The sequence below is a fragment of the Camelus dromedarius genome, chromosome 9 (assembly GCF_036321535.1).
Source record: "Camelus dromedarius isolate mCamDro1 chromosome 9, mCamDro1.pat, whole genome shotgun sequence".
NCBI classification, from domain to species: Eukaryota; Metazoa; Chordata; class Mammalia; order Artiodactyla; family Camelidae; genus Camelus; species Camelus dromedarius.
This window is the reverse complement of record NC_087444.1, coordinates 77,654,959-77,677,280: the sequence shown is the minus strand read 5'-3', so window position 1 is coordinate 77,677,280 and position 22,322 is coordinate 77,654,959. Positions and strand designations below refer to the sequence as shown.

At 58.8% G+C, this 22,322-nt stretch overlaps 1 protein-coding gene across 6 annotated transcripts; it reads left to right on the top strand.

Annotated features, from left to right (window-relative positions):
• The first annotated feature begins 1,432 nt into the window (after positions 1-1,432).
• Positions 1,433-21,659, top strand: PPP1R12C (protein phosphatase 1 regulatory subunit 12C). 6 transcript variants are annotated; one of them, XM_064489691.1, is made up of 22 exons: positions 1,433-1,818; positions 5,793-5,923; positions 6,008-6,126; positions 12,220-12,379; positions 15,861-16,005; positions 16,096-16,170; positions 16,889-16,962; positions 17,041-17,168; positions 17,382-17,455; positions 17,689-17,847; positions 17,925-17,992; positions 18,571-18,708; positions 18,931-19,021; positions 19,113-19,193; positions 19,271-19,331; positions 19,490-19,575; positions 19,684-19,730; positions 19,814-19,907; positions 20,120-20,224; positions 20,648-20,698; positions 20,870-20,920; positions 21,016-21,659. In XM_064489691.1, the coding sequence occupies exons 1-22, from the start codon at positions 1,498-1,500 to the stop codon at positions 21,100-21,102; spliced, it is 2,346 nt and encodes a 781-aa protein (XP_064345761.1). In that variant the 5' UTR covers positions 1,433-1,497; the 3' UTR covers positions 21,103-21,659. The 6 variants fall into 6 exon arrangements, with proteins under 6 accessions (XP_064345761.1, XP_064345762.1, XP_064345759.1 ...); XM_064489692.1 differs by having other exon boundaries at positions 1,434-1,818; positions 19,493-19,575; XM_064489689.1 differs by lacking the exon at positions 1,433-1,818 and adding an exon at positions 5,305-5,558 and having other exon boundaries at positions 19,844-19,907.
• Positions 21,660-22,322: the final 663 nt, after the last annotated feature.

The window sequence follows — 22,322 nt, the reverse complement described above, 5'->3', positions numbered from 1 at the left end:
TCCCAAGATCCACTAGGACTGCTCTCCCCTCTGTATCCATCGCGGCGGTCCCCAAGCCTCATGGGACTTGTAGTTTGTTTCTTTGCACAGGCCCAAGGACTTAGAGTGGGTAGGCTGCTCCAACGTCCCTTGGGGGAAAAAAAGTTGTTGCCTCTGTCTGGATTTCAGCACCTTTCTGTGCGATTTTGATGGGCCTTTGTTCGGCTCGCAAAGTGCCCGGCTCTTTCCCAATGAAGATTTAGGTGCAGAGTACCTAAGATGAGGATTATTTCGGATTTCAGAGTGCTATGTGTGAGACCATTCGCCCTCCATGTATTCGCACTCCTCGCGCCAGACTACAAATCCCAGCATGTTTTGTGAGGGTGTAGTGCTCGGACTACATTTCCCAGCGTGCTCCACGTCCCAGTGTGCTAGCTGTAGAAGGAGGGGGCAGTGAAGGTTCTGAGAGCCTTGTCATTGAGGACCTCGCCTCTTGGGTTCTTTTCCGGATGTGATCCAGGGGTTGCCATTAGGGACTCTGGATTTCTCTTGCCTTTGAGCCTGATGTCTTGGGGTGCTTTCAGATTCTACCTGGGACCAACTGTACCTTCAGGGGCATGGCCTTACGGACTACATTTCCCAGCGTGCCCAGCGACCGATGGCCATGATCTTTGTAAAGCAAGCTTTACTTCCCAGCATGCCCTGGGCGATCACGGGGGAGGCTTGGAAGAGAATTGTCTTCATGATCTAAGGGTTGTGGACTCAATTTCCCATGGTGTCCTGGTGTTTCCCACGACCTAGGGAATCCATTCATTCATTCATTCAAACAAAACTATTTTCGATCGCGTTCTATTAGGCTCAGTTTCGGGTACTGGGAACTGGGAGTGCACAAAAGACAAAAATCCCTGTCCTCCTGGGGTTTATTTCTAGTTGAAGGGAGCATAAAAACCCAAATTAAATAAGTTGCATAGTTTGAGGAAAGTGGATAAGGTATATGGTAAAATTAGTTCGATATCTTTTAGGACTCCCAGGCTGTCGAGCCTTTTCCTACCAGGTCTGGGGAGCAGCAATTCGTCACCTTGATGCGGTGAACTACATTTCCCAGCATGCCCTGGGGGCACGCCTCCTGCCGTTAGACTCCGTCTCCCGGAGTTCCCGGGAGCGTCCTCCCAGTCAGATTTCCTTTGACACCTCACACCTGCGAATTTCCCAGTGTGCCTCGGGGCAGATCGAGGCCGGAATGTTGCCAGGAGCAATTTCCGCTCTTGGACTCCATTTCCCAGCGCCCCCCGCGGCCTTCCCTGCTGCGGCTGCCCTTCACCTCTCCAGGCTGCGGACTCCATTTCCCAGCGCGCCCTGGAGCGGCGTGGTGACGTCGCGCGCCGGGCGGGGGCCGGTAGATCCTCCGGCAGCGCGGGGCGGGCGGCAGTTCCCGGCGGCCCCGGGGCGGGCGGCGGCGGCGGCTCAGGGTTCAGAGCTGGGCGTCGCTCGCTCGCTCTCGGGCGGGCGGGCGGCGCTATGTCGGGCGAGGACGGCCCGGGGTCGGGCTCCGGGGCGGCGGCGGCAGCGGCCCGGGAGCGGCGGCAGGAGCAGCTGCGGCGGTGGGGGGCGCGGGCGGGCTCCGAGCCGGGCCCCGGGGAGCGGCGCGCCCGCACCGTGCGCTTCGAACGCGCGGCCGAGTTCCTGGCGGCCTGCGCGGGCGGCGACCTGGACGAGGCGCGCCTGATGCTGCGCGCGGCCGACCCCGGCCCCGGCGCCGAGCCCGACCCTACCGCCCCGCAGCCCGCCCGCGCCGTGCTGGACTCCACCAACGCCGACGGCATCAGCGCCCTGCACCAGGTCAGCGCTCCCGCCCGGGCCCCTTCCGGGGACCTGATCCGCCCTGGGTCTGCGCCGCCTCGAGCACCCTCCCTCCCAGTCCTGGTGTGCACCGTGGTTGCCGCCCCGGTCCTTTCCCTCCCGTTTTGACTCCCTTTCCCATCCCACCTACGTCGAGCTCCCCTCTTCCAATCCCGAACCACTTGGACTGGCCCTGGTCTTTGCCGTCTTGCGCTGCCCTCTCACTGGACTTGAGCCATTGCTGAGGGCCCCAGTCCAGCCCACCTCACCGGTCCTCGTCTTGTCGCTTGAAGCTGCTCTTCCCCGACCTTGAACCCTCTTTACTAGTCTCTCCCGGGCCATCTCCGCCAGTGCCCTCTCTACCCTGCCGCCCACTGCTGCACCTCTTTCCTGAGTCTGTGCTGCTTCTTCCAGATCCACCAGCGCCACCTCTTCTGGCAATACTTGTAGCACCTCTGGCCCGTTTTCTCCCCTCTAGGCAGGTACCACTTCCACTGCGCAGCACCCTTGTCTTTCCTGGGTCTGTGCTGCTTCCTCCCCTGGTCTCTGGTTTGAGCCACCTCTTTGACTAGGTCCAGCACCTTCCATGACACTCCTTTCGGGTTTCTCCTTCTCGTCCTTGGTCTCTGTCATCTGTTGCTATCTAAGGATGCTCCTTCCTGAGCCACTGCCTTCAAGGCTCTGTGCACTTGAAGTGGATGCTTGCCCCATCTGGGCCAGTGCATCCTCTCTCCCCTGCTCCCTCCTCTGCCTCCTGCCCTCTTCATTCTCCTTCCGGGTCCTGTGCCACCTCAAGCCTCCCACTGTGGGCCTTCTCTCAGGGATGTTTCTTCTCCAGGCACCTGCTCTCCCCCTCACTCCTCTTGCCTTGCCTAGACCTGCACCATTACCTTTTTTTTCTGGGCAAACTCAAGGCATCCACCTCTTCCTGGCTTTGGGCCACCTGTCTATCCCCTGGCTATCTTGCTTTCTCTGCTCTGATACTCTCCTGTGGATTTGGGCAGCTTCTCCCTCCCACAGAGTGCACGATCTCTTCTAGCCCCATGTCATAGCACCATACTGAGGGTTTGAGAACCCTGTTAGTCCTCACTCTCTATAGTCTGGGTCCCCTTGCCTTTCCAAGAAGACACCCTGATTTCTGCCTCCAGTGTTCCCGTGTTCCAGAACCAGGGCCACCTTATGTCCCAGAACCAGGGCTCTCTGATTTTGGGTGCTTTTATCACTCCTTCCCCTCCTCCAGTGGGACCACCAGGGACAGGCCACAGAAGATCCTCCATCCCCTCGCTCTGTCCCTGAGGCCATCTCCTTCCTATTCTCCCCAGATGGATTCAGCCCCCAGCCCTCTTTTCCCTGCCAGAACCCTCAGGGTTTGGACGCAGAGAGGACCCTGGGAAGGAAAGGTTGGCAGAGGGTAGGAGGATGAGACAGATGCCTGAAGAGGCCCACTTCCTGGGAAGAGGAGCAGTTTAGGAAAATGGGACAGACCTGAGTTCTCATCTCAGCTCCTCAACTTTGTGACCTTGAATTAGTGTCTTTTCTCTCTGTGCCTCAGGTTTCTTATCTGTTAAATGGGGCCAGTAGCCAGTCCCTCCCAGGCAGAGCTCTTGTGAAGAAAGACAAACACCCTTCATGAAGCACTGTAGACCTTCAATTGAGGGGTTGCAGCCCCTGGTCTAAGTGGTACCCCTCCCCCCTTTCTCTTTCCCTCTCCCCAGGTCTGTCCCCTGCAGAGGCCCCAGTGTTATCTGGGACATTGTCTTCCATCTCAAGGAGGGTCCCACTTCCTGAGGCCTTGCGGGATCTCAGAGCTTGGCACACCCAGGAAAGAGGCTTCAGGCTTCAGTGTCCCCCTTCCTCTACCACCATGCCTACTCCTGACTCCCTTGGACCTTCCCGAAGGGGTTCTTGGATCTGTTTTTCAGGCCAAGCCCCATTCTGCAGCCCCCCCACGGGCCGGGGCCCTGCCAAAGGCCACTCCAGCCTGGCCTGTCAAGTGGGACCCCCCTCAACCCCCACGGCAGGCACGCACTTGGTAAACTCCCTTTCCAGGGCTTTGCAGGAGGCCTGAAGGATTAGGGCCTCTGAGCTTCAGAGGGGGGAGTCCCTGCCTCAGGTCACACAGCTGGCCAGCGGGGCAGCTGGGGTTTGGGTCAGGTCTGGGTGTCTGGTGACCAGTGCTGGCTGGTGTGCCGGGGACTGGCCTGGTTTTAACACTGAAAGTCCCAGGTCCCAGGAAACCCCCAGCCTCGGGCAACCCGGGACAGCTGCTCACATGGTCTGGGTGAGACCTAGGGCTGTGGTTTCTGCTCTGCATCCTTCCCAGAGCAGGTCCCCAGGCATTGGTCCCTGCCTAGGTTGTGTCCCCGGAAGTTCTCAAGCCTCAGTCCCTACCTCAGGCCGGTTTGTCAGCTGCTTGAGGTGACTGGTGTGCTCTACCCCTTCCTTGAAGTTGCCTTGTAATTAGTGCCCAGGGGTCTGGGTCTGGACTAGGAAGGACTGTGAGCCAGGATGCTTAGGTCTAAACAGGGAGGAGTCGGGGAACCTGGACCCCTGGGTCTGAGGGAGGAGGGGCTGGTGCCTGGATTTTTGGATCCCTGGTGCCCGGGCCTCAGCCATCTTTCACATGGATGCCTGTGCCCGGCCAGGTCCTTGAAAGGGAAAGGCCCATCTCCCTCCTTGCCCCCCCCATCACCATGACAACCGAGTGGAAATAAACGGAGCCCAGAGTTCATCCCGTTCCCAGGGCACGTGTGGCCCCCCTTTCGCGGCCTGAGTTTCCATGACTTCATGCTCTTGGCCCTCGTAGCTTCCTCCACTCTTCTGCAGATGGATGGTTTGGGAGAGGTGAGGGAGCTGAGGGTTAACTTACCCTGAGGACCCAGGAGTCCAGGGCCACCGCCATCTACCAGGCGCTGCTCGGGTCCCAGTGGCCACCTGGAGTTTGCGTGTGCCCTGGGCCTAGTCCCTTCTCCGGGCCCGCTTGCTGTGCCACCTTGGGCAAGGGCTTTTGTCTCCTGAGCTTTGACTCTTCCTCCATGAAACAGGATCCTGACAGCGGTAGGATGAGGGACAATGGCCCATGGAAACGCCCTGTGCATAGTAGGCCCTCAGTGCATGGAAGCTGCCTCTCCTTGGACCCCAGGCCCTGGGCACATGCTCACACGGCCGTGTCTCCCAGTGTAGGAATCCCTCCTAGTACCCTCGCTCTGCCCCGCATTCCCAGGGACCTGGAGACTTTACCAGCCCTGCACAGCCTTGGGCCCCGGGGATCTAGCTGTCTCCCTTCCGGGTATGAGGCAGGGCCATGGTCAGTTCCTGTAGAGATGCTGTTGGGTCTGAGGGAGGAGGGGCTGGGGGTCTGGACACCTGGGTCTGAGGGAGGAGGGGCTGGGGGCTGGACCCCTGGGTCTCAGGGAGGAGGGGCTGGGAGCTGGACCCCTGGGTCTGAGGGAGGAGAGGCTGGTGGCTGGACCCCTGGGTCTGAGGGAGGAGGAGCTGGGAGCTGGACCCCTGGGTCTGAGGGAGGAGAGGCTGGTGGCTGGACCCCTGGGTCTGAGGGGAAGGTGTCAGGTCTCTTCCCTTTGGTCCATCACTGGAAGCCCCACCCTCCAGTGGTGACTGTGGAGAACATCTCACCTGTAAGCATCAGTCAGAATTCCTACACCTGGATGAAGACCCCTCTCTTCTCTATCCAGTTCCTACTTGCCTGGTTGCTGGGAGCCCTCCTCTCATGGTCTCCAGTGAGCTCCAGATGCCTGACTGACCTGACCACTGGGAAACCGGGGTGGGGAGGGTGTCTTAAACAGCTAGGTGGCTGGAGGGGCCTCTGGGGGCAGGGCCTATCCCAGGGCCACTGGGGTCCTCTCCTTGAATGTTGTGGCCAGTTGGCGCCTGGATCCCCATCAGGAGTCCAGTCTTGCCAGGAGTGCGGTGTCGAGTGGGTGAGGGCTGACAGCCCTGTCCCCGCCCTCCAGGCCTGCATCGACGAGAACCTGGAGGTGGTGCGCTTCCTGGTGGAGCAGGGCGCCACCGTGAACCAGGCAGACAACGAGGGCTGGACGCCCCTACACGTGGCCGCCTCCTGTGGTTACCTGGACATCGCCAGGTGAGGCGGGGAGGATGGGTGAGGCCTGACGGGGGCTGGGGCTAGGGCTTGGAGCCCTCGGCCCTGACCTCGCCCTGCCCCCAGGTACCTCCTGAGCCATGGGGCCAACATCGCCGCTGTCAACAGCGATGGGGACCTGCCCCTGGACCTGGCCGAGTCTGACCCCATGGAGGGGCTGCTGAAGGCGGAGATCGCCCGCAGAGGTGGGCCTCGGGGGCTGCCAAGGGCGGGCCCTCCGCTTCCTAGGACCCTGACCCCCTTCACCTCCCTCACTGTCCATACTTGGGAAACTGGATGTGAACACCTACCCTCAGGGTTGCTGGGACTGTTAATCGAGTAATCGAGGCACTGGAGGGAGTGCTTGTGTCTCTGCTCCACACAGAATAAGAGCACAAACCATCATTGACCCGAAGCTTTGTCTTGTCCTCTGAGTAACTGAGGAAACTGAGGCAGGGCAGGTCCAGGGGCCAATGAGGTGAGACTGCAGGTCTTCGTGGGAGTTTTACTAGCAGGCAGGCAGAGGGATGCAGAGGCTTCTGGGGGACCGGTCTCCTGGGCTCAGGACCGCTGAACCCCAGGGGTCCCTAATATGGGGCTCAGGACCCCCCAAGGCCTGTATGTGGCCAGTTCAGTTTTCTAGGCGGAGTGTATGTTACTTCTAGCAGGATCTCAGAGGGGCTTGTGGCCTCCCTCCCCCCACCCCCCTAAAAATAGCTGTCTAGGACCAGATGGCATGTAGGGTGCATGGGCAAGGCTGGGTGGGGGACAGCAGGTAGCATCACTGAGTCTCCGGAGCCCTGCAGCCGTGCAGGGTCATAAGCATGGCTTCTGGAGCCCCGCTCTCTGTGTGTGGGGGTGACTGTCTGGTTGCTGGAGTGAGCCAGTGGTCAGGGTTCAGTCATGAGAAGGTGTGAGTGCAGGGCCTGGTGGGTCTGGGGGGCCGTGCAGGCGCAGGGAGGCTGATGAAGAACATGGGCCGGGGAGCCCCAGGTGACGCCCGGGTTCCTGGCTTGGTCGGGTTGCAGCGCTCTGGCTGGGATGGGAGGGCCAAAGGCCTGACCCAGGCAGGTCATGTGTTGGTGGCCGTGGGAGCCTTGCAGGGCTCCTGAGATGGACGGCTGAGGTCCCTGTTTGGTTCATGTTGGGGAGTGAGCAAAACTAGGGCAGCGCCGGGGTCTCCTCCCTCCTCTCATCCACTTTTTATCTCGAAAAGCTTCCAACTCAGAGGCGGGTTTCAACTGCAGTCCGACAGGTGGCTTTATGGCCTTCGCTGAGACTGACCGGAGCTCTTTAGCATCTTTATGGAGGCAGGACTCGGTGCGGACAGCTCAGCCTTGAAAGTATAGATCTGGTTGTTTTTTTGTTTGTTTGTTTTGTTTTTTTAGTTTATTGACACTCAATGTTGTGCGTCCATCACCACATTGGTTTTAGGGGATTTTGATCATCCCCAAAGAAACCCCACACCCCTGAGCTGTCACCCCCCAATCCTCCAGCCCCCTCGGCCCCGGGAAGCCGCCCATTGGCTTTGTCTCCACAGATGTGCCTGTTCTGGACGTTCTGTATAAGCGGAGTCATAAAGCACAGGCTCTGCGGGTTTTGCCTTTTGGCACATTTGCATGTGCTTCCTCCCTCTCCCCGCCCCCATCCGTAAATTGCCGTTCCCCGCCTTTCCTCCCTCCCTCCCTCCCTCTTTCTCTTCCTCCTCCCTGGCTTCCTCCCTCTCCTTCCTGAACCATTTTGAGATGTTTCGGACACGGTTGCCCACCTGGGGAGACGCAGGAGCCCAGATGTAAAACAAGGCCACTTTCCTCGTAACCGCCACGGGGGTGGGACACTGTTTCTCTCCCCTCAGCGTCTGGACGCTGACTGTGATGGTGAAATGTTACCTATCTTGGGCACTGTCGCCTTATCCCGCTGCTTCGGGACCTGCCCGGCTCCCTCCCTGTACCCGGCCCTCCTGTCACCTTGGTCTCCCTCCCTCTGGACCAGCCCTCACTCCCCTCACCTCCCCTGTTTCACACGGTGGTCCCTCAGCCTGGACCTGACTGGTTCTTCAGTTCAGCATCCTTGGCAGGAACCTCTCAGCACGTGCCTCGGGGACACATGGTCTGTCTGCCCCCCCCCCCCCCCCCCCCCCGTTACTGGTGGTGGTAACTTCAAACTTCCTTCAGGGGGTCGCCCAGGTGACTCTACTTCAGAGGCATCTTCCTCCCTCTGTAGTTAAAAAGTAGTCTGCAGGGCGATGCTTGCAGGCCGCTTCTCTGGGCCAAGAATGGCCAGCAGGGGTGGGTGATTTCTCAGATGTTCTGTGTGTTTCTACAGGAACTGCCTGTAGCTCACGTCACCTTCTCACGGGGGCCTGTGTGCCCTTCTGCAGGGCAAGGAGAAGGTGGGGGGGAGATATTGGCCGGTAGGGCCAAGCAGGCACAAAGGCTGGTGGTACTGACGGGAGGACTCTCTGCTGTGCTGCTAGGGGTGGGACAGGCTGCAAAGAGCACCGCGGCTGCTGCCTCTGGGATCCAGAGGCCTTGGCCCACATGGCCCTGTGATGCTCGCCTTCACACGGAAGCCTTGGCGGAGTGTGGTGGGCAGAATCTGGGTCGCCGCTGGAAGGTCTCCGGACCTCCTGGCTCAGCTGCTGAATGAGGCGTGACTCGTTGCGAGCACCAGAACCCGTGGCAACCTGGCTCGGGCCAGGGGAGTCTCACACACCCCTGTGCACAGCAGCATTGTTCACAGTAGCAAAAGGGTGGGCACAGCCCAGGTGCTCATTGAAGGATGCCTCCTGGACAAGCACCATGTGGCGTGTACGTGCAGTGGACTAGTACCCAGCCTGAAGAAGGAGGGCATTCTGACCCTGGCTACAGCATGGGTGAAGCTTAAGGATGGTGTGCTAAGGAGATAAGTCAGGCACAAAAAGTGCAAATACTGTGATTCCACGTATGTGAGGGATTTGACTAAAATAGTCAGACTCATAGAGATGGAGGGTAGAAGGTAGTTGCCAGGGGCTGGGGGAGTGGAGGGTGAGGAGTTATTTAATGGATGCAGGGAGGAGAGAGTTCTGGAGATGGATGGTAATGGTGGCTGCTCAACAGCGTGAGTGTACTTAATGCTGCTGAACCGCGTGTGTAAAAATGGTTAAGATGGTAAATTCTGTGTGTATTTTACCACAGTTAAAAAAAGAAGGCAATTTATGGGCTTGTGTAACTGACATCTAGGAGTTGTATGGACTTCAGGCATGGTTTGATCCAGGGGCACAGACAAAGTTAAAAGCATCCCCCCATCCCTCTGCTGAACTCTGCACTGACGTCATTCTTGGGCAGGTTCTCTCAGTGAGATGCTTAGCAAGGCTTCCAGCAGTGCAGGCTGATACCCCAGCTGAAGTAGAAGTAGGTCCCTCAGTAGTCCTGGCCACGGCCCTCTGCCTGATGCAAGCCTGGGCCTTGGTCACAAGCCTGCCCCTGAGCCGGTCACTGTGGCAGGGAGGATGGTCAGGCCTGGTGACGTGGGCGCCCGTGGAGCCACGCTGTGGGGCTCAGTCATGTCGCAACCAGGTGGGTTGATAGCAGGGGTGAGGAGAAGGAAGACGTTATAGAGGCGGGATGGATGCTGGCCAGTCCAGTCAACGGCTCCGCTATGGATGCCGTCCCCACAGCCCAGGCCGCAGCATGGTGTCCTGTGCCGACAGGACCCCCTGGCCACGTTACTCTGAAGGGCCATGGTTGAGGACCCACAGGGACTTGGAACTGGGCAGGACACTTGAAGAGTTTCTGAAACATTTGAAGCAATCCCACTCAGAATCCCAACATCAGAGACAGGCGGAGGGAGGGACTCCCTCTCAAAGGCAGGCAGCGTGGGCAGTCAGTCCCAGGGCTGGCGAGGCAGGGCCAGGGCACGCCCATTTCTGGCCGGCAGGGGCATTGGTGGTTGTGGCCGCTGTGGGAAACAGCTGGCCACCCTGGATCATAGCTGAAGACCTGCATTCCCAGTGTTCTAGCTGTTCCACACCTAGGCCACCTGCTGGAGGCCCTCCACCCGCTGGCCTACGTCTTGTCGTTTGTCATTGTGAGAGGATGTGGCTGACACCAAAGGAAAAGCGGATCAATTGATAATCTATAAATGAATGACCTAAGCTGGGCTTGGCGGATGTTCTAGGCAGTAAATATTTTAGGCTTTTCAGGATGCGCTGTCATTTTACCAGTGCCCACCCTGCCCCCCACAGTGGGGGCAACAGGCAGGCAGGATATGTAAGTGAGTGGGTGTGGCCACATTCTATTAAATCTTTATTTACAAACACGAGTGCCTTCCAGTGACAGGAAGTAGGTAGGTGGTTGCCAGGGGCCTTAGGAGGGAGGTACAGGGAGTGACTGATGAATGGGGTGTGAGGTTTCCACTGGGGGCATGAAAAAGTGCCACAGATGGATGAGTCAATGGCTGTGCACTATGAGTGTCCTGAATGCCACTGAATGGCATACTTTCAAATAGTGAAATAGGTGAACTTTATTTTACATTTTTTTACCACTGCCACCACGAAGAAAGTAAAAGACCAAACAGGTGGCCTGTACCCACAGGACGTAGGTTGCCAACCTCCATCAAGAGCTCTGTTAATAAACTCGGGCAAATCTCAGCAAAAGGCAGAACTGCAGAAGGATGGGTATGAACAGGCAGGTCGTAACTGCGTTTGCTGAATGAAAGGCCGGCAAACTCCGCCCTTCCCGCAGCAGGGCGCCTGCATCTGTAACAGGGCTGAATGTAGGCGATTCCCTTTGAAGAGGAGTGGGAGAGGATGGGTCTCTGAGTCCCCCGCACTCTGCAGGCCCCCACCCCAGTCTGGGCCTGGGAGATGTGCCCTAACCAACCATGCATTCCTGGGATAGCCACTGGAGACTCACAGATGAGCCCGTTGGAGTTTAGTTCCAGCGCCCAGGTGCCACCGGGTGGCGCCAATGTGCAGCCGGACCCGGAAGGATTTGGTCCTGGTGGGGTATTGTGTTTCAGGGGTCCCACTGTAACCCTGGAGCAGACGTTTGAGGTATTGTAATGAGGACATACAACCAGGTTCGCATTTGTGAAAGCAGGTTTGTGATGGCGGCCACCGCTCGGGCCGCAAGGAGCAGGATGAGGTGGGCAGGGGGCGTGGGGCTTTGGTTGCCTCTGTCACGTTTTAGCGTGCACGGGGTCCGTGCCAGCGCTGCCCTGCGGGAAGCCGGTGCGAGCCATGTGCGTCTTTGAGGATTTTCAAGTAGGTGAATTTCAAAAAAGAAAAAGCAAACAGGTGAACTTAATTTTAATAACATTTTATTTAACAAAAGTATGTCCAAGACATCAATATAAAAAAACTTTGTGAGCTGCCACACATTTTTTAAAAAATCATACTTGGAAACCCGGTGGGTGGTTCACACTTACTACACATCTCAGAGGGGAGACGCCACAGTTCAGGTGCTCCGTAGCTGCACGTGGCTGACAGCTTTTGTGCAGGACGGCTCAGCTCTGGGCAGCACTGGGGTGAGTGAGAAATGTCACAACTGCAAAAGTAACAGCCGGTGATAAAACTCCCAGGAGAAGGTGCACACATTCTCTAGAAAAGGCCATTTTTGACTCCCGTCTCAGTAGTTTATAACCTGCAAAGTACAGATTCTCAGTGACAGCCAGCAGATGACATTCCAGCCTCAGCAAAGCTGACTGTTTCGATCCACAGTTAACTGAAAGTCATAACTGGCCTTTTGCAGCCATAAATACGGTACAGCTTGCTGCGAAACCGGTCGGAGACAGTGAAATCGACCGGTGAGGAAGCGTGCTGGCCTCTGGCCAGCTGGTGCAGGTGATGGCACGCCGAGAGCGCATCTGCGCCTGGTGGGCAGGTGCTGCCGCCCCAGCGGGACGCACACCGCTCAGTGGCTTTTTGCTGGGTATGTCCTCATGAGTGCTCAGCGTGGTTCTGGTGACCGAATGCCTGGCTGAGGGCTGTATTGGCAGTGCTAGGAGATGTCAGGGTGACCGAACGCTGCGTTTGCTCAGTGAACTGGAGGTTTTATACTTAGAAATAATGACACAGGCAATACTTTGGGTTAAAATGGGAAAAGGCCTGCGGTCTCCATCTTCCCAGCCTCCAGCAGTGAGTCGGAGACCCTCAGTGGAGCCCAGGACCGCACAGAGCATGGCTGGGAAGTGCTGAGCTGGTCCAGGTCCCTGAGTCCCTGGCGCCCACAGAGCAGGGGGACCAGGCTGGGTACCACCGTGTGCTTCCTGGATCTCGGGGTGTGAGTTCCACCTGTTCCCCCTTCTCGTCCTCCCAGGGGTGGATGTGGAGGCAGCCAGACGGGCCGAGGAGGAATTGCTCCTTCACGACACAAGGTGCTGGCTGAACGGGGGCGCCATGCCCGAGGCCCGGCATCCCCGCACGGGGGCCTCTGCCCTGCACGTGGCCGCCGCCAAGGGCTACATCGAAGTGATGAGGTGAGCTGGGCTGGTGTAGACCCTCCCTTTCCCCTGCTCCTTCTCGCTGTCTCACACCTTCCTGTGGGTTTTCTCCACTCCTGTCCTTTTCTAATCCACACGCCTAAGGCCACGCGTTTCCCTCTGAGTACAGCCTCAGCTGCGTCTGCAGGTCTGATGTGCAGCCTTCTCTCTGTCCTTCAGTTTAAAACATTTTCCAGCTGCCAATCCTCTCTGACCCATGCGCCGTTCAGAAGTATGTCATTCGTTTCCGAACACATAGCATTTTCTAGTCATCGTTTCATTCCAGGCCTGCCTCGTCTATCGTGCTTTGCAGATACTGTGGGGTTTGTTTGTTTTACAAATTGAAGGTTTGTTGCAACCCTGCATTGTCAGACGATGGTAAGCATTTTTTAGCAATAAAGTGTTTTTGATGAAGGTATGCACACTAGCTTTCTAGATGTAGCGCCATCACACGCTATACTAGGCGACGCTGCAGTGAAGACATAACTCCCACGTGCACCGGGAAACCGCAGAGTTCGTGCACCTTGCTGCAATGTGACGCCTGCTTTACCTCGGTGGTCTGGAGCTGAGCCCTCAGCATCTCTGAGGGCTGCCTGTACGCATTTCCTGCCGTCACTGCACGGGGCTGTCGGAGGATGGGTTCTGTGTGATTCCAGGTTTCTGAAATTCATTGAGATTCACTTCATAGCCCAGTGCGCGTAACCTGGAAAAGAGCTGTGTTGCAAAGCACAGCGATCTATGTAGGTCACGAGGTCAGCTTTGCAGTTGTGCTATTTAAGTCTTCTATATCCTTAGTGATCTTTTTTCCCCACCTGCTTATTCTGTCAGTTGCTGTGAGAGGCCGTGAAACGTCCCACCGTGGCTGCGGGTTTTCTTCTTGTCGTTGAATCAGTTGTTGTGTTACATACTTCAAGGCCGGGTTACTTGGCGCATCTGTCTTTTAAGTTGTTGCAGGACGTACTCCCTCCCATCCTCTCCTGCATCTTGTCCGCTTCTGACTGACAGGAATGTCGGAGTAGCGGGTTCCGCTTCTTCAGGTGCCCTGCTCTCTGCTTTCTCTCTCTCCCTCGTGTGATGTTGTCCTGTATTTTTGGTATGAAAGTGGAGTTCAGGTGAATCCCTCCATCTCTGCTCACCTCTGAGTGATGAATTTTTGGGAAGGTTTCCCTGTAGGGAACTTAGGATGACCGCTGACAGCTCCAGGCTCATGTCCTGGCTGCTTCCCTTGTTTCGGAGGTGGAGTGCCTTGTCCTCTGTAGTTCCAGTGGAAGCCCTGGGTCTGACACTCACTGGGCCACCTTCCACACCTGTCCATCCCAGGGCCAATTCCTGCAGCAAGGGGGATGGGACGCTGTGAATGGTCAGGCCCAGTGATGTGCCCAGTCCCAGAGGGAGTGCCCTCCTCTGCCCATGGCTTCCACCCCGGAGTCTGAGGTGGCTGCTTCAGCTCCTGCCATTGCCTCTGCATCCCAGCCAGCAGGAAGAAGGAGAGGGCAAAGGGAGCAAACCTCCATTCCTTTTGAAAAAACACTCCAGAAGTGGCATACACTGTTAACATCCCATTTGCCAGACCCTACTTAGCTGGCCGTTCTTGGCTGTGAGGGAGACTGGGAGGTTCTACTTCAGCCGGGTGGCCGTATGACCCACTGAAAGCGGGGTGCCATTATTACAGGCGGAAGGAAGGATCGATGTCCATGGGCAGCCTCATTCTCTGCAGCAGGACTGAGACATTTTGGTTGTTCCCTGACTTAAGAGATACTCACTGACCATAATTTCATTTCTGCCCCTCATTATGTGTTTGTGTTCACAACCAGATCTGTTGATTGGCTTTTTTGGTTTTGTTATTAATTTTATTCTTATTCTGTATAACTTTAAGTACATAAAGGTTTATTTCCACAGGCCTCAGGAAGTGAGTAGAAGTCAGGACAATCTCTTCCCACCAAAAAAAAGTTGCGTATTTTGGTAAAGTGTTTGTCAGAGAGGGAAAAGCTGGAATTTACATTAGTAATGTTGTGCTGATTGGATTTTGGAAAGAATGTAGCCGGCATTCTCCTGGTTAAAGATAGGTGGCAGAGTAGAAGTGTGTATTTATACTTGACGCTATTCACTCAGCACTTGCTAAGCACCTGCTGAATGTCTTTTGGGTGCTGTGCTTACAGCAGCAAATAGGATGGATCTGGGCCCACGTGCAGTTCACAGCCTCGTCGGGGAGACAGACAAGTGACCCAGGAAGCAGGTCACATCCCAGGGCCCTAAGTGCTTGGAGAGGGGTCTTCCCCTCCACACGGGTGACGTGGGGCTGGATGACCCTGGGCGGCCATCCTGTTCCCACCAGGATGTTGTGCAGCATCCGTGACCTTCACCTACTAGATGCCCGAGCCATACCCCGCCACAGTCACGGCAGCCAGGCACCTCTCTGGACATCGCCCAGTGTCCCCTGGGGTTCAGCGTCATCCCCACTTGATAACTACTGGCCTTGAGGGACAGAAACAGGGCAGTGGGAGAAGGCGAGTGCAGAGGGGGGAGTCCCTCCGTGAGGATGGGCCCCTCTGTGACCGCTGAGGGAGTGGCTGCAAGAAATGCCGAGACGCCCCGAGAACACTCATCGGGCAGAGAGAATGGGGGCCTGAGGTGGGCGCGTGCTCGGGGAAGTAGCAGGGTGCCCAGCACGGCTGGGGCAGAGTCAGCTCCGACGAGCTTTTGTGTAAAAAGGTTCTTTACAAGACACCTCATCTCCCCATCTTCCCCTCCTTGCTTTAGCTCTTCCTCACTGACCCAACCTAAATCCAGCCCTCTGAGAGCAGACACGTCTGCCCTAAACTGAGTTCCCAGAACTGCCCTGGACTTCTAACCAGACTGAGTGGTCCGACGTGGTGAATATCCCCCCGGAATCGTCTGAGCCCGGGGTTCTGTCTCCTGACTGGTCACATTTGGACCAGATGGGTCCTCACCATGGGGCGGTCCTCTGCCCTGTAGGGTGGCTGGCAGCTTCCTTGGCACCCACCCCTAAGTTATGACAACCAGAAACCTCTCCAGACATGGCCAGGTGCCCACATGGCAGTGCCTCCCTGTTCGAGAACTGCTGCTCTGAGCCTGGGTTCCTGCGTACAGCGCTGCCCCTAGGCCACCCCTTCTGGGGTCTCATCCTTTCCTTAGGCTTGGGCGCTGTGGAACCCCCAGCCCCACCTACTCTGGGGCTGTCCCACAACCAGGGGTGACTGTCAAAAGAGTTCACCCCTACAGGTACAAGGAGCGGGGTTCCAGAGGCCACCTGATGGGCCAGGGGAGGGGTCAGAGCCAGGGGAAGAGGGGGTCACTTTGCAGGGGGTGGTGCTCGGGGCAGTGGCTCTTTACCACGTGGCGGGTTGTTTCCGGTACTGTCACAGCTGGTATTGCCACCACAGCACGGCTGGCTGACATCAGCCCTTGGCCCAGAGCCCCTGTATTGGTCCTTGACCCGAGCCTCCCTGGCCCCCAGGCTGCTCCTTCAGGCTGGCTACGACCCGGAGCTGCGGGATGGGGACGGCTGGACCCCCCTGCACGCCGCGGCCCACTGGGGCGTGGAGGACGCCTGCCGCCTGCTGGCGGAGCACGGTGGGGGCATGGACTCGCTGACCCACGCGGTGAGGGCCAGGCTGGGGCGCCCGGGGCCGGCGGGCTGGGAGGGCCCCCACAACTCCTCCTCATCGGCCCTTCTCCCCCTGCCCACCCAGGGGCAGCGACCCTGTGACCTGGCAGATGAGGAGGTGCTGAGCCTGCTGGAGGAGCTGGCCCGGAAGCAGGAGGACGTGAGTCTCTGGCAGCTGGCCGGGCCGAGCCGGGGCACCTGCCCTTCCCTGGCTAGTGACGGGCCCAGTGGAGAGCCCTGAGGAAGGGCACAGCTGGGTCCTGGGGAGAGGCGGGGCCTGGGGCCCAGATGGGGGTGGTCTATCCGGGCTTGGGCCGGGCCTCGTCACCCCTGGGATGCCCTCCAGTCAGCACTGGACCAGGCATTGTTGCTGGAAAATCTGAGTGAGGGGGTGAATGGTGTGGACTTAGGGTCTGAACCCTGGGCTGCCATGGATTTGCAGTGTGAGCTGTGTGAAAACGGCAGGCTGGGAACTGATGCCTGTTGGGAGCAGTGCCTGAGAGAGAGCCTTAAGGGAGGAGGCGGGGGTTGCCAGCCCGTGGTCTGGGTGTGCTGAAGGGTCTGGGAGACGTTTGGGCAGGTCGCCCCTGGGAGGTAGAGGGACCCCTCTGGGGACAGGATTGGAGGCCAGGAAGCTTGGAGGCCCTTGGAAGCAGGAGACCCAGGGTGCCGATGGTAGGAAAACTTGAATGAGTCCGCAGATTTCCCCCCACCCGGCCCCGCCCATCTGGGGAACCAGAGACCTGAGGACCTGTAGTCGGAGCATCGAGTTAGGCACGACCAGCAGGGCTGTGCCTGTAGCCCTCAGTGTTGGGGGCATGGGACCCAGGAGGGTCCATGTGTTGTGTCCCTCCCCAGCAGCCCCTTCTCCCTTGCAGCTACGGAACCAAAAGGAAGCCTCCCAGAGCAGGGGCCAGGAGTCCCAGGTGCCCTCCAGCAGCAAACACCGAAGGTAGGGAGGGGTGCCTGGAGGGTAGGTGGTCTGGAGGCTCCATGGGGTTTGGCCCCCAACACCTCCCCTTTCCACCAGGAGCTCCGTATGTCGTCTGAGCAGCCGTGAGAAGATCTCCCTCCAGGACTTGTCCAAGGAGCGCCGGCCTGGAGGGGCGGGGGGGCTCCCCATCCGGGATGAGGATGAGGGAGAAGAAGGCCCTTCAGGTGAGGGGCTGGGGGCCTGGGTTCCTGAATCTGGAGAGGATGGGGCTGGGGGCCTGGACCCCTGGGTGTGAGGGAGGAGGGGCTGGGGGCTGGACTCCTGGGTCCGAGAGAGGAGGGGCTGAGGGCCTGGACCCCTGGGGCTGAAGGAGGAGGAGCTGGTTCTCAGAGGCAGCTGGCATATTCCTGTGACCTCTCCCCCTTCTTGCACCATAGAGTACCCCTCCGCAGAATCCAGAACCCTCAACGGGGTCTCCTCCCCACCACTCTCTAGCCCCAAGAGCCCTACGGTGAGTCTGGGTGTCCTGAGGCCATGCTAGGCCGGGAGGCTTACTGCATGCCTCCAGGCAGGGCAGGGAGGGCGAAGACTACATTTCCCAGAATCCTCTAGCACAGCGGACTGCCTTTTCCTGGCTGCACCTGCCCCATAGTTGTAGTTCCTTGTGGTCCCTTTGGAGGTAACACTTGAAGTTCCTGAGAAGAGGGACCCTTTCTCTGTGACTGACACCTTTCTTTTCTCCAGACCCCAGAAGAGGTCACCTTCTCCAGGCGCTTTGGCCTCCAGAAGACGGGGAGCTCTGGTGCCCTAGGTCCCGCAGATAGGCAGGGGGCTGGGGGCGCCTCTGCAGCTGGGCTGCAGCGCTCAGCCTCCTCCTCGCGGCTGGAGGGAACCTCCATTCAGGTGAGCAGGGTGATGGGCAGGGGACCAGACCCTGCCCAGTCATGGAGACTAGTCCCCCTCCTTTCCTCTCTCTCCAGGCCAGGGAGCCCCGTCTTGCCAGAATTACCCCCACACCCTCACGGAATGTGCCAGAGTCCTCTGCCCCGTGAGTATTCAGGGTCCCCTGGGCCCCTCTCGGGGGCGGGAGGCAGGTCCAGGTACCAGTCTTGTCTGCATGATCCTGGGGAAGGCCATTCGCTCTCTGGGGTCTGGTCCCTGCCTCCCCCAACTCTTGGTCTTAGTTTCCCTTTTGGTACACTTCCAAGGCCACGGTGATCTGGCCCCCGTTCCCCCCGCCTCCTCCCACTCACCCTTTCTGACACAGGCAGGCTCCGGCCCAGACCTTCGCTGCAGCTCCCCCCTCACACCCACAGGGCTTCCTTCCTCCCTCCCTCAGGTCTGTGTGAATGTCAGCTTCTCGGTGAGCGCAGCAGCAGCCAGACACGCACCCCTCCTGCCTCCTGTCCTTGCTCTTTTTTTTTTTTTCTCCAGAGGGCTTGACCCTCCTGATGTAGTATGTGATGTTCTAGTCTTTTTGTGGCTATTGTTTTGCATCTTTTTTGCCCAGATTTGAGTCATCGGGGCAGAGATCATTTCTTTCTTTTGCTCGCTGCTGTGTCTGGTGCCTGCCACGTAATGCATGCGAGCTTGAGTAACATTTGCCGAATGAATGAATTCACACAGGTCTGAGATCTCCAGGCGGCTGCCTCCTTTGAATGACTCCACTCCTCCCTCCAGGATTCCGGAGCCCCAGTCCCCAGTGAAGCCCAATGCCCCCGTAGTCACTGCAGCGCCCCCAGCGGACTCCCGGGACCGCCGGAGGTGAGGTGAAGAGGGAGTGGGAGGCCGCCGTCTCCCCAGCGGGGAGGAAAATACATTTCCCAGGAGTCCCCGGTCCTGTGAGGGTGGCTCCCAAGGGACAGTGTGTCCCACGGTTGGGGGAGTTGAAGTCCTCTGGCACAATGTGACTCCCCGAGAGTGTCGGCCATGGGACAGGGCAGGGTCCAAGGGAACCCTCCCTGAGGTCGGGGGCCCTTCACTCAGGTCCTACCAGATGCCTGTGCGGGATGAGGAGTCTGAATCCCAGCGCAAAGCTCGCTCTCGCCTCATGCGCCAGTCTCGGAGGTCCACACAGGTATGGGCTGGGCCTGGACTGGTGGGTCTGAAGGATGAATGCTGGGGCTGGGCCCTGTGTGCTGGACCTGACTGCCCTGTCTCTGTGCCAGGGTGTGACTCTGACGGACCTGAAGGAGGCCGAGAAGGCCGCAGGGAAGGCCCCAGAGCCAGAGAAGTGCCTGCAGAGCCTGGTGAGAGGGGTCAGGTGATGGACAGTGGGTGGTACCAGACACCCTCGTCCTCTGACCCCCCTGCCCCTCTCCCACAGGACCCTTCCCGGCGACCCCGAGTCCCTGGGGTCCAGAGCTCTGATGGCCCTGCCCAGAGAGGTGAGGTCTGGTCTCTGGAGGAAAGTCGTTCTCTTGGGCCCAGCCGATCCCTCCCGCTACAGTCCAACCGTTTTCCTGGGGGTTGGGCCCAGGGACCCTGACACCGCTGAGGGGACCCCCTCCACAAGTCCCTGAGCTGATTCCTGCCTCTTCCCTAGCAGAGGCGCCCGACGGGCAAGGGCAGGGACCACAGGCCACCAGGGAGCACCGCAAAGTTGTCAAGGAGCGTAGGGGGCCTGCGGAGGTGAGGGATGAGGCCCAGGCCGGTCTGCTGAGGCTGTGGGTGGGCCTTGGAGGCTGGGTGGGGGTGGGACCAAGCATCCGGCTCAACCCCACCTCTGCCCGCCCACAGGGGGAGGAGGCGGAGCCAGCGCTGGCAGATCACAGCCCAGAATCCAGGTAAAGGGTGGGCAGGAAGGTTTTGGGTTGTCTGGGGGGTCCGTGGGTACGCCCCTGTGACGCCCTGCTCGCCCCCACCCCAGCACTCCTGAGGGTGGCCCCTCATCCCGCAGGCAGCGGGACCTGAACCCAGAACCCGAGCCAGAATCAGAAGAACCGGACGGAGGCTTCAGGAAGGTTCGCGATCCCACCCCATGATTGTGCCATTGACTGACCCCCCACAAGTTGGCTTATGTATACCTGCCCTCCAGCCCCCTATTTAGTGGCTCTAATCCATCTGCGCATCCGGCCTTTTCCCGGCCTCGCCCAAGCTGCAGTCAGCCCTTTCCCCCGCAAACGTATCTCGGCATCAGGCCTGACCCCCGGGTCCCTCCTCCTGGTGTCCCCAGCTGTACGCAGAGCTGCGGACTGAGAACGAACGACTTCGCGAGGCCCTGACCGAGACCACGCTGCAGCTGGCGCAGCTCAAGGTAGAGCTGGAGCGCGCCACGCAGGTGAGGACACCCTGGAGGTGGTGGGAAGGGGCCTCATTTGCTCAGGATCCTCGGGAGGTGGAGGTAGAGACAGAGGACCGAGGAGAGGGGCTGAGTGGTGGGCTGGGACCCTTGAGAGGAGGAATCTGGGCAGCTGGGTGGGGGAGGGCTTATGGGCGGGGCTAGGACCTCTGGGAGGCGGGGCCTGAGGGGAGGGCTAGGACCCTTGGGAGGTGGAACTTGGGGGACCCTTGGGGAGGGGAGGGGCTATGACGTCAGAAACGGGGCCTGGCCAAGAAGGGCTGGGCTTATCTTGAGCAGTGGGTGTTGAGGTCTGGGCCCCAGCAGTTTGGTCTGCCTTTCCCCCTCTCACTGCTGCTTTTCCTTTCTGGCCACTGAGGTTTGGATGCTTCTCTGACCCTGCTCTTTTTCTGTCCTCACCAGAGGCAGGAGCGCTTTGCAGAGAGGCCTGCCCTTCTGGAGCTGGAGAGATTCGTGAGTAGGGGTGGCTGGAGTGGGGCCGGGAGTGTCCCCAGCCTTACAAACCCATGTGGGTCTGGATTCTCACCTGCTCCTCTGCCCTTTCCCCACTCTCTCAGCCGTACTCGACCTATGGCCCTCCCTGAACTCCTGTCCCTTGCCCTCATCTTCACCTGTTTATTCCAGGAGCGCAGGGCCCTGGAGCGGAAGGCGGCCGAACTGGAGGAGGAGCTGAAGGTGAGTATTAATGGGGAGCTGTGGGCAGAGAGTAAGGGCGGGCAGTGGGTTCAGCCTGCCCAGGGCCAGCTGGCTGACCCCGTCCCATCTCTCAGGCCCTGTCCGACCTACGGGCAGACAACCAGCGGCTCAAGGATGAGAATGCAGCCCTGATTCGCGTCATCAGCAAACTCTCCAAGTGACTGTGGAGGAGGCCCTCCCCCTGCACCCATATTTATACAGCTGCTTCTGCCGCACACACCCCTTCCCCTGCGTGAACATGAGTGAGAGGCTCCCGGGGGAGTCTGAGAAGCCATAACCTTCCCTTGGGACTTCCAGGCTGGGAGAGGAGTACCGAATCCCCAGGAGCCAAGGGGGGGCCGTCCGAGGTCACGGTGGTGGTGGGAGGCTGAGCCAGGTAGGGGGATGTCTCTGAGGGGGGGCCAGGGCTGGAGGGGGGACCAGGAAGGAACCAAGGACCAAGAAGCGCCAGGACCAGAGTGGCCGCCCAGAGGTCCCCCTCTCACGTGTGATACCACCCTAGTTGCCCCTCCCACTCCTGAACAGGGATCCAAGAATGTGCCAAGAGTCCCACCGGCCTCGGCCAGGTGGGCCTGTATATAGGGTCCATGTGCAATAGGGAGGGACGTCTTCTATTTTTTGCTGCCCCCTCCCGGCCCACTGTCCTGGGCAGGGGGAGAAGGTATTTTCAAGACAAAGCACAGGCACCACAAATAAAAGTCGTGAAGTTGCCACTCAATGATTGCATCGGTGGCTGGAGGTGAGGGCCTGCCTCCCACTTCTCTGCTCAGGCTGTGCACATCCCTGACCAGACCACGGGACCGTGAGGGTGGGGTGCTTAGGGCCGGGGAGGTGCATGCTCACCGGGAGGGAAGGGGCTTCAGAAAGAGCAGCCACTTGGAGCAGAGGCCCCAAACCAGGGCTAACGTCCCAAGGTATGGCTCCAGGAAGGATCAGTTGCATGAGACGACAGGGGCTGTGAGTATCGGGCTGAGGAGCTTGGGTCTTGCCTTCAGTGCTTTTGAAACAAATTTGAGTCAATTGCCAACACTTAAAATTTGGGGTAAGTTCACGTATAAAAGTCTGGGACAGCTGTCCGGCTCTGGCATGGTTTCCAGTCTGCAGCCTAGAAGCTGGGAGCCATGGGGGGTTATTGATGAGGGGAAAACTTTTGGGGAACTGCTTGCTTCTCTGGTGGATGTCGTCTGGTTTGGGGAGAGGCCAGCAGGAGTTCACTGGGGCAGGGAGGGGAGCTTGTCAGTGGGTGTTCTGGGGGAGCAGAAATGTCCACCCTGAACGAGGAGGGGTGTCTAGAGAAAACCAGCCCCAAACCAGCTTTGCTGGTCATGTAGGTAATGAGAAAAAGTTGCTGGCTGGCCAGAAGGAAAAGGAACAGGTTGTT

Coding starts and splice junctions, on each gene's coding strand:
- PPP1R12C (XM_064489691.1), top strand. CDS start 1,498: ATGTCGGGCGAGGACGGCCCGGGGTCGGGCTCCGGGGCGGCGGCGGCA. Junction 1,819..5,792: donor GCATCAGCGCCCTGCACCAG/GTCAGCGCTCCC, acceptor CCCGCCCTCCAG/GCCTGCATCGACGAGAACCT. Junction 16,006..16,095: donor TGGACTCGCTGACCCACGCG/GTGAGGGCCAGG, acceptor CTGCCCACCCAG/GGGCAGCGACCCTGTGACCT.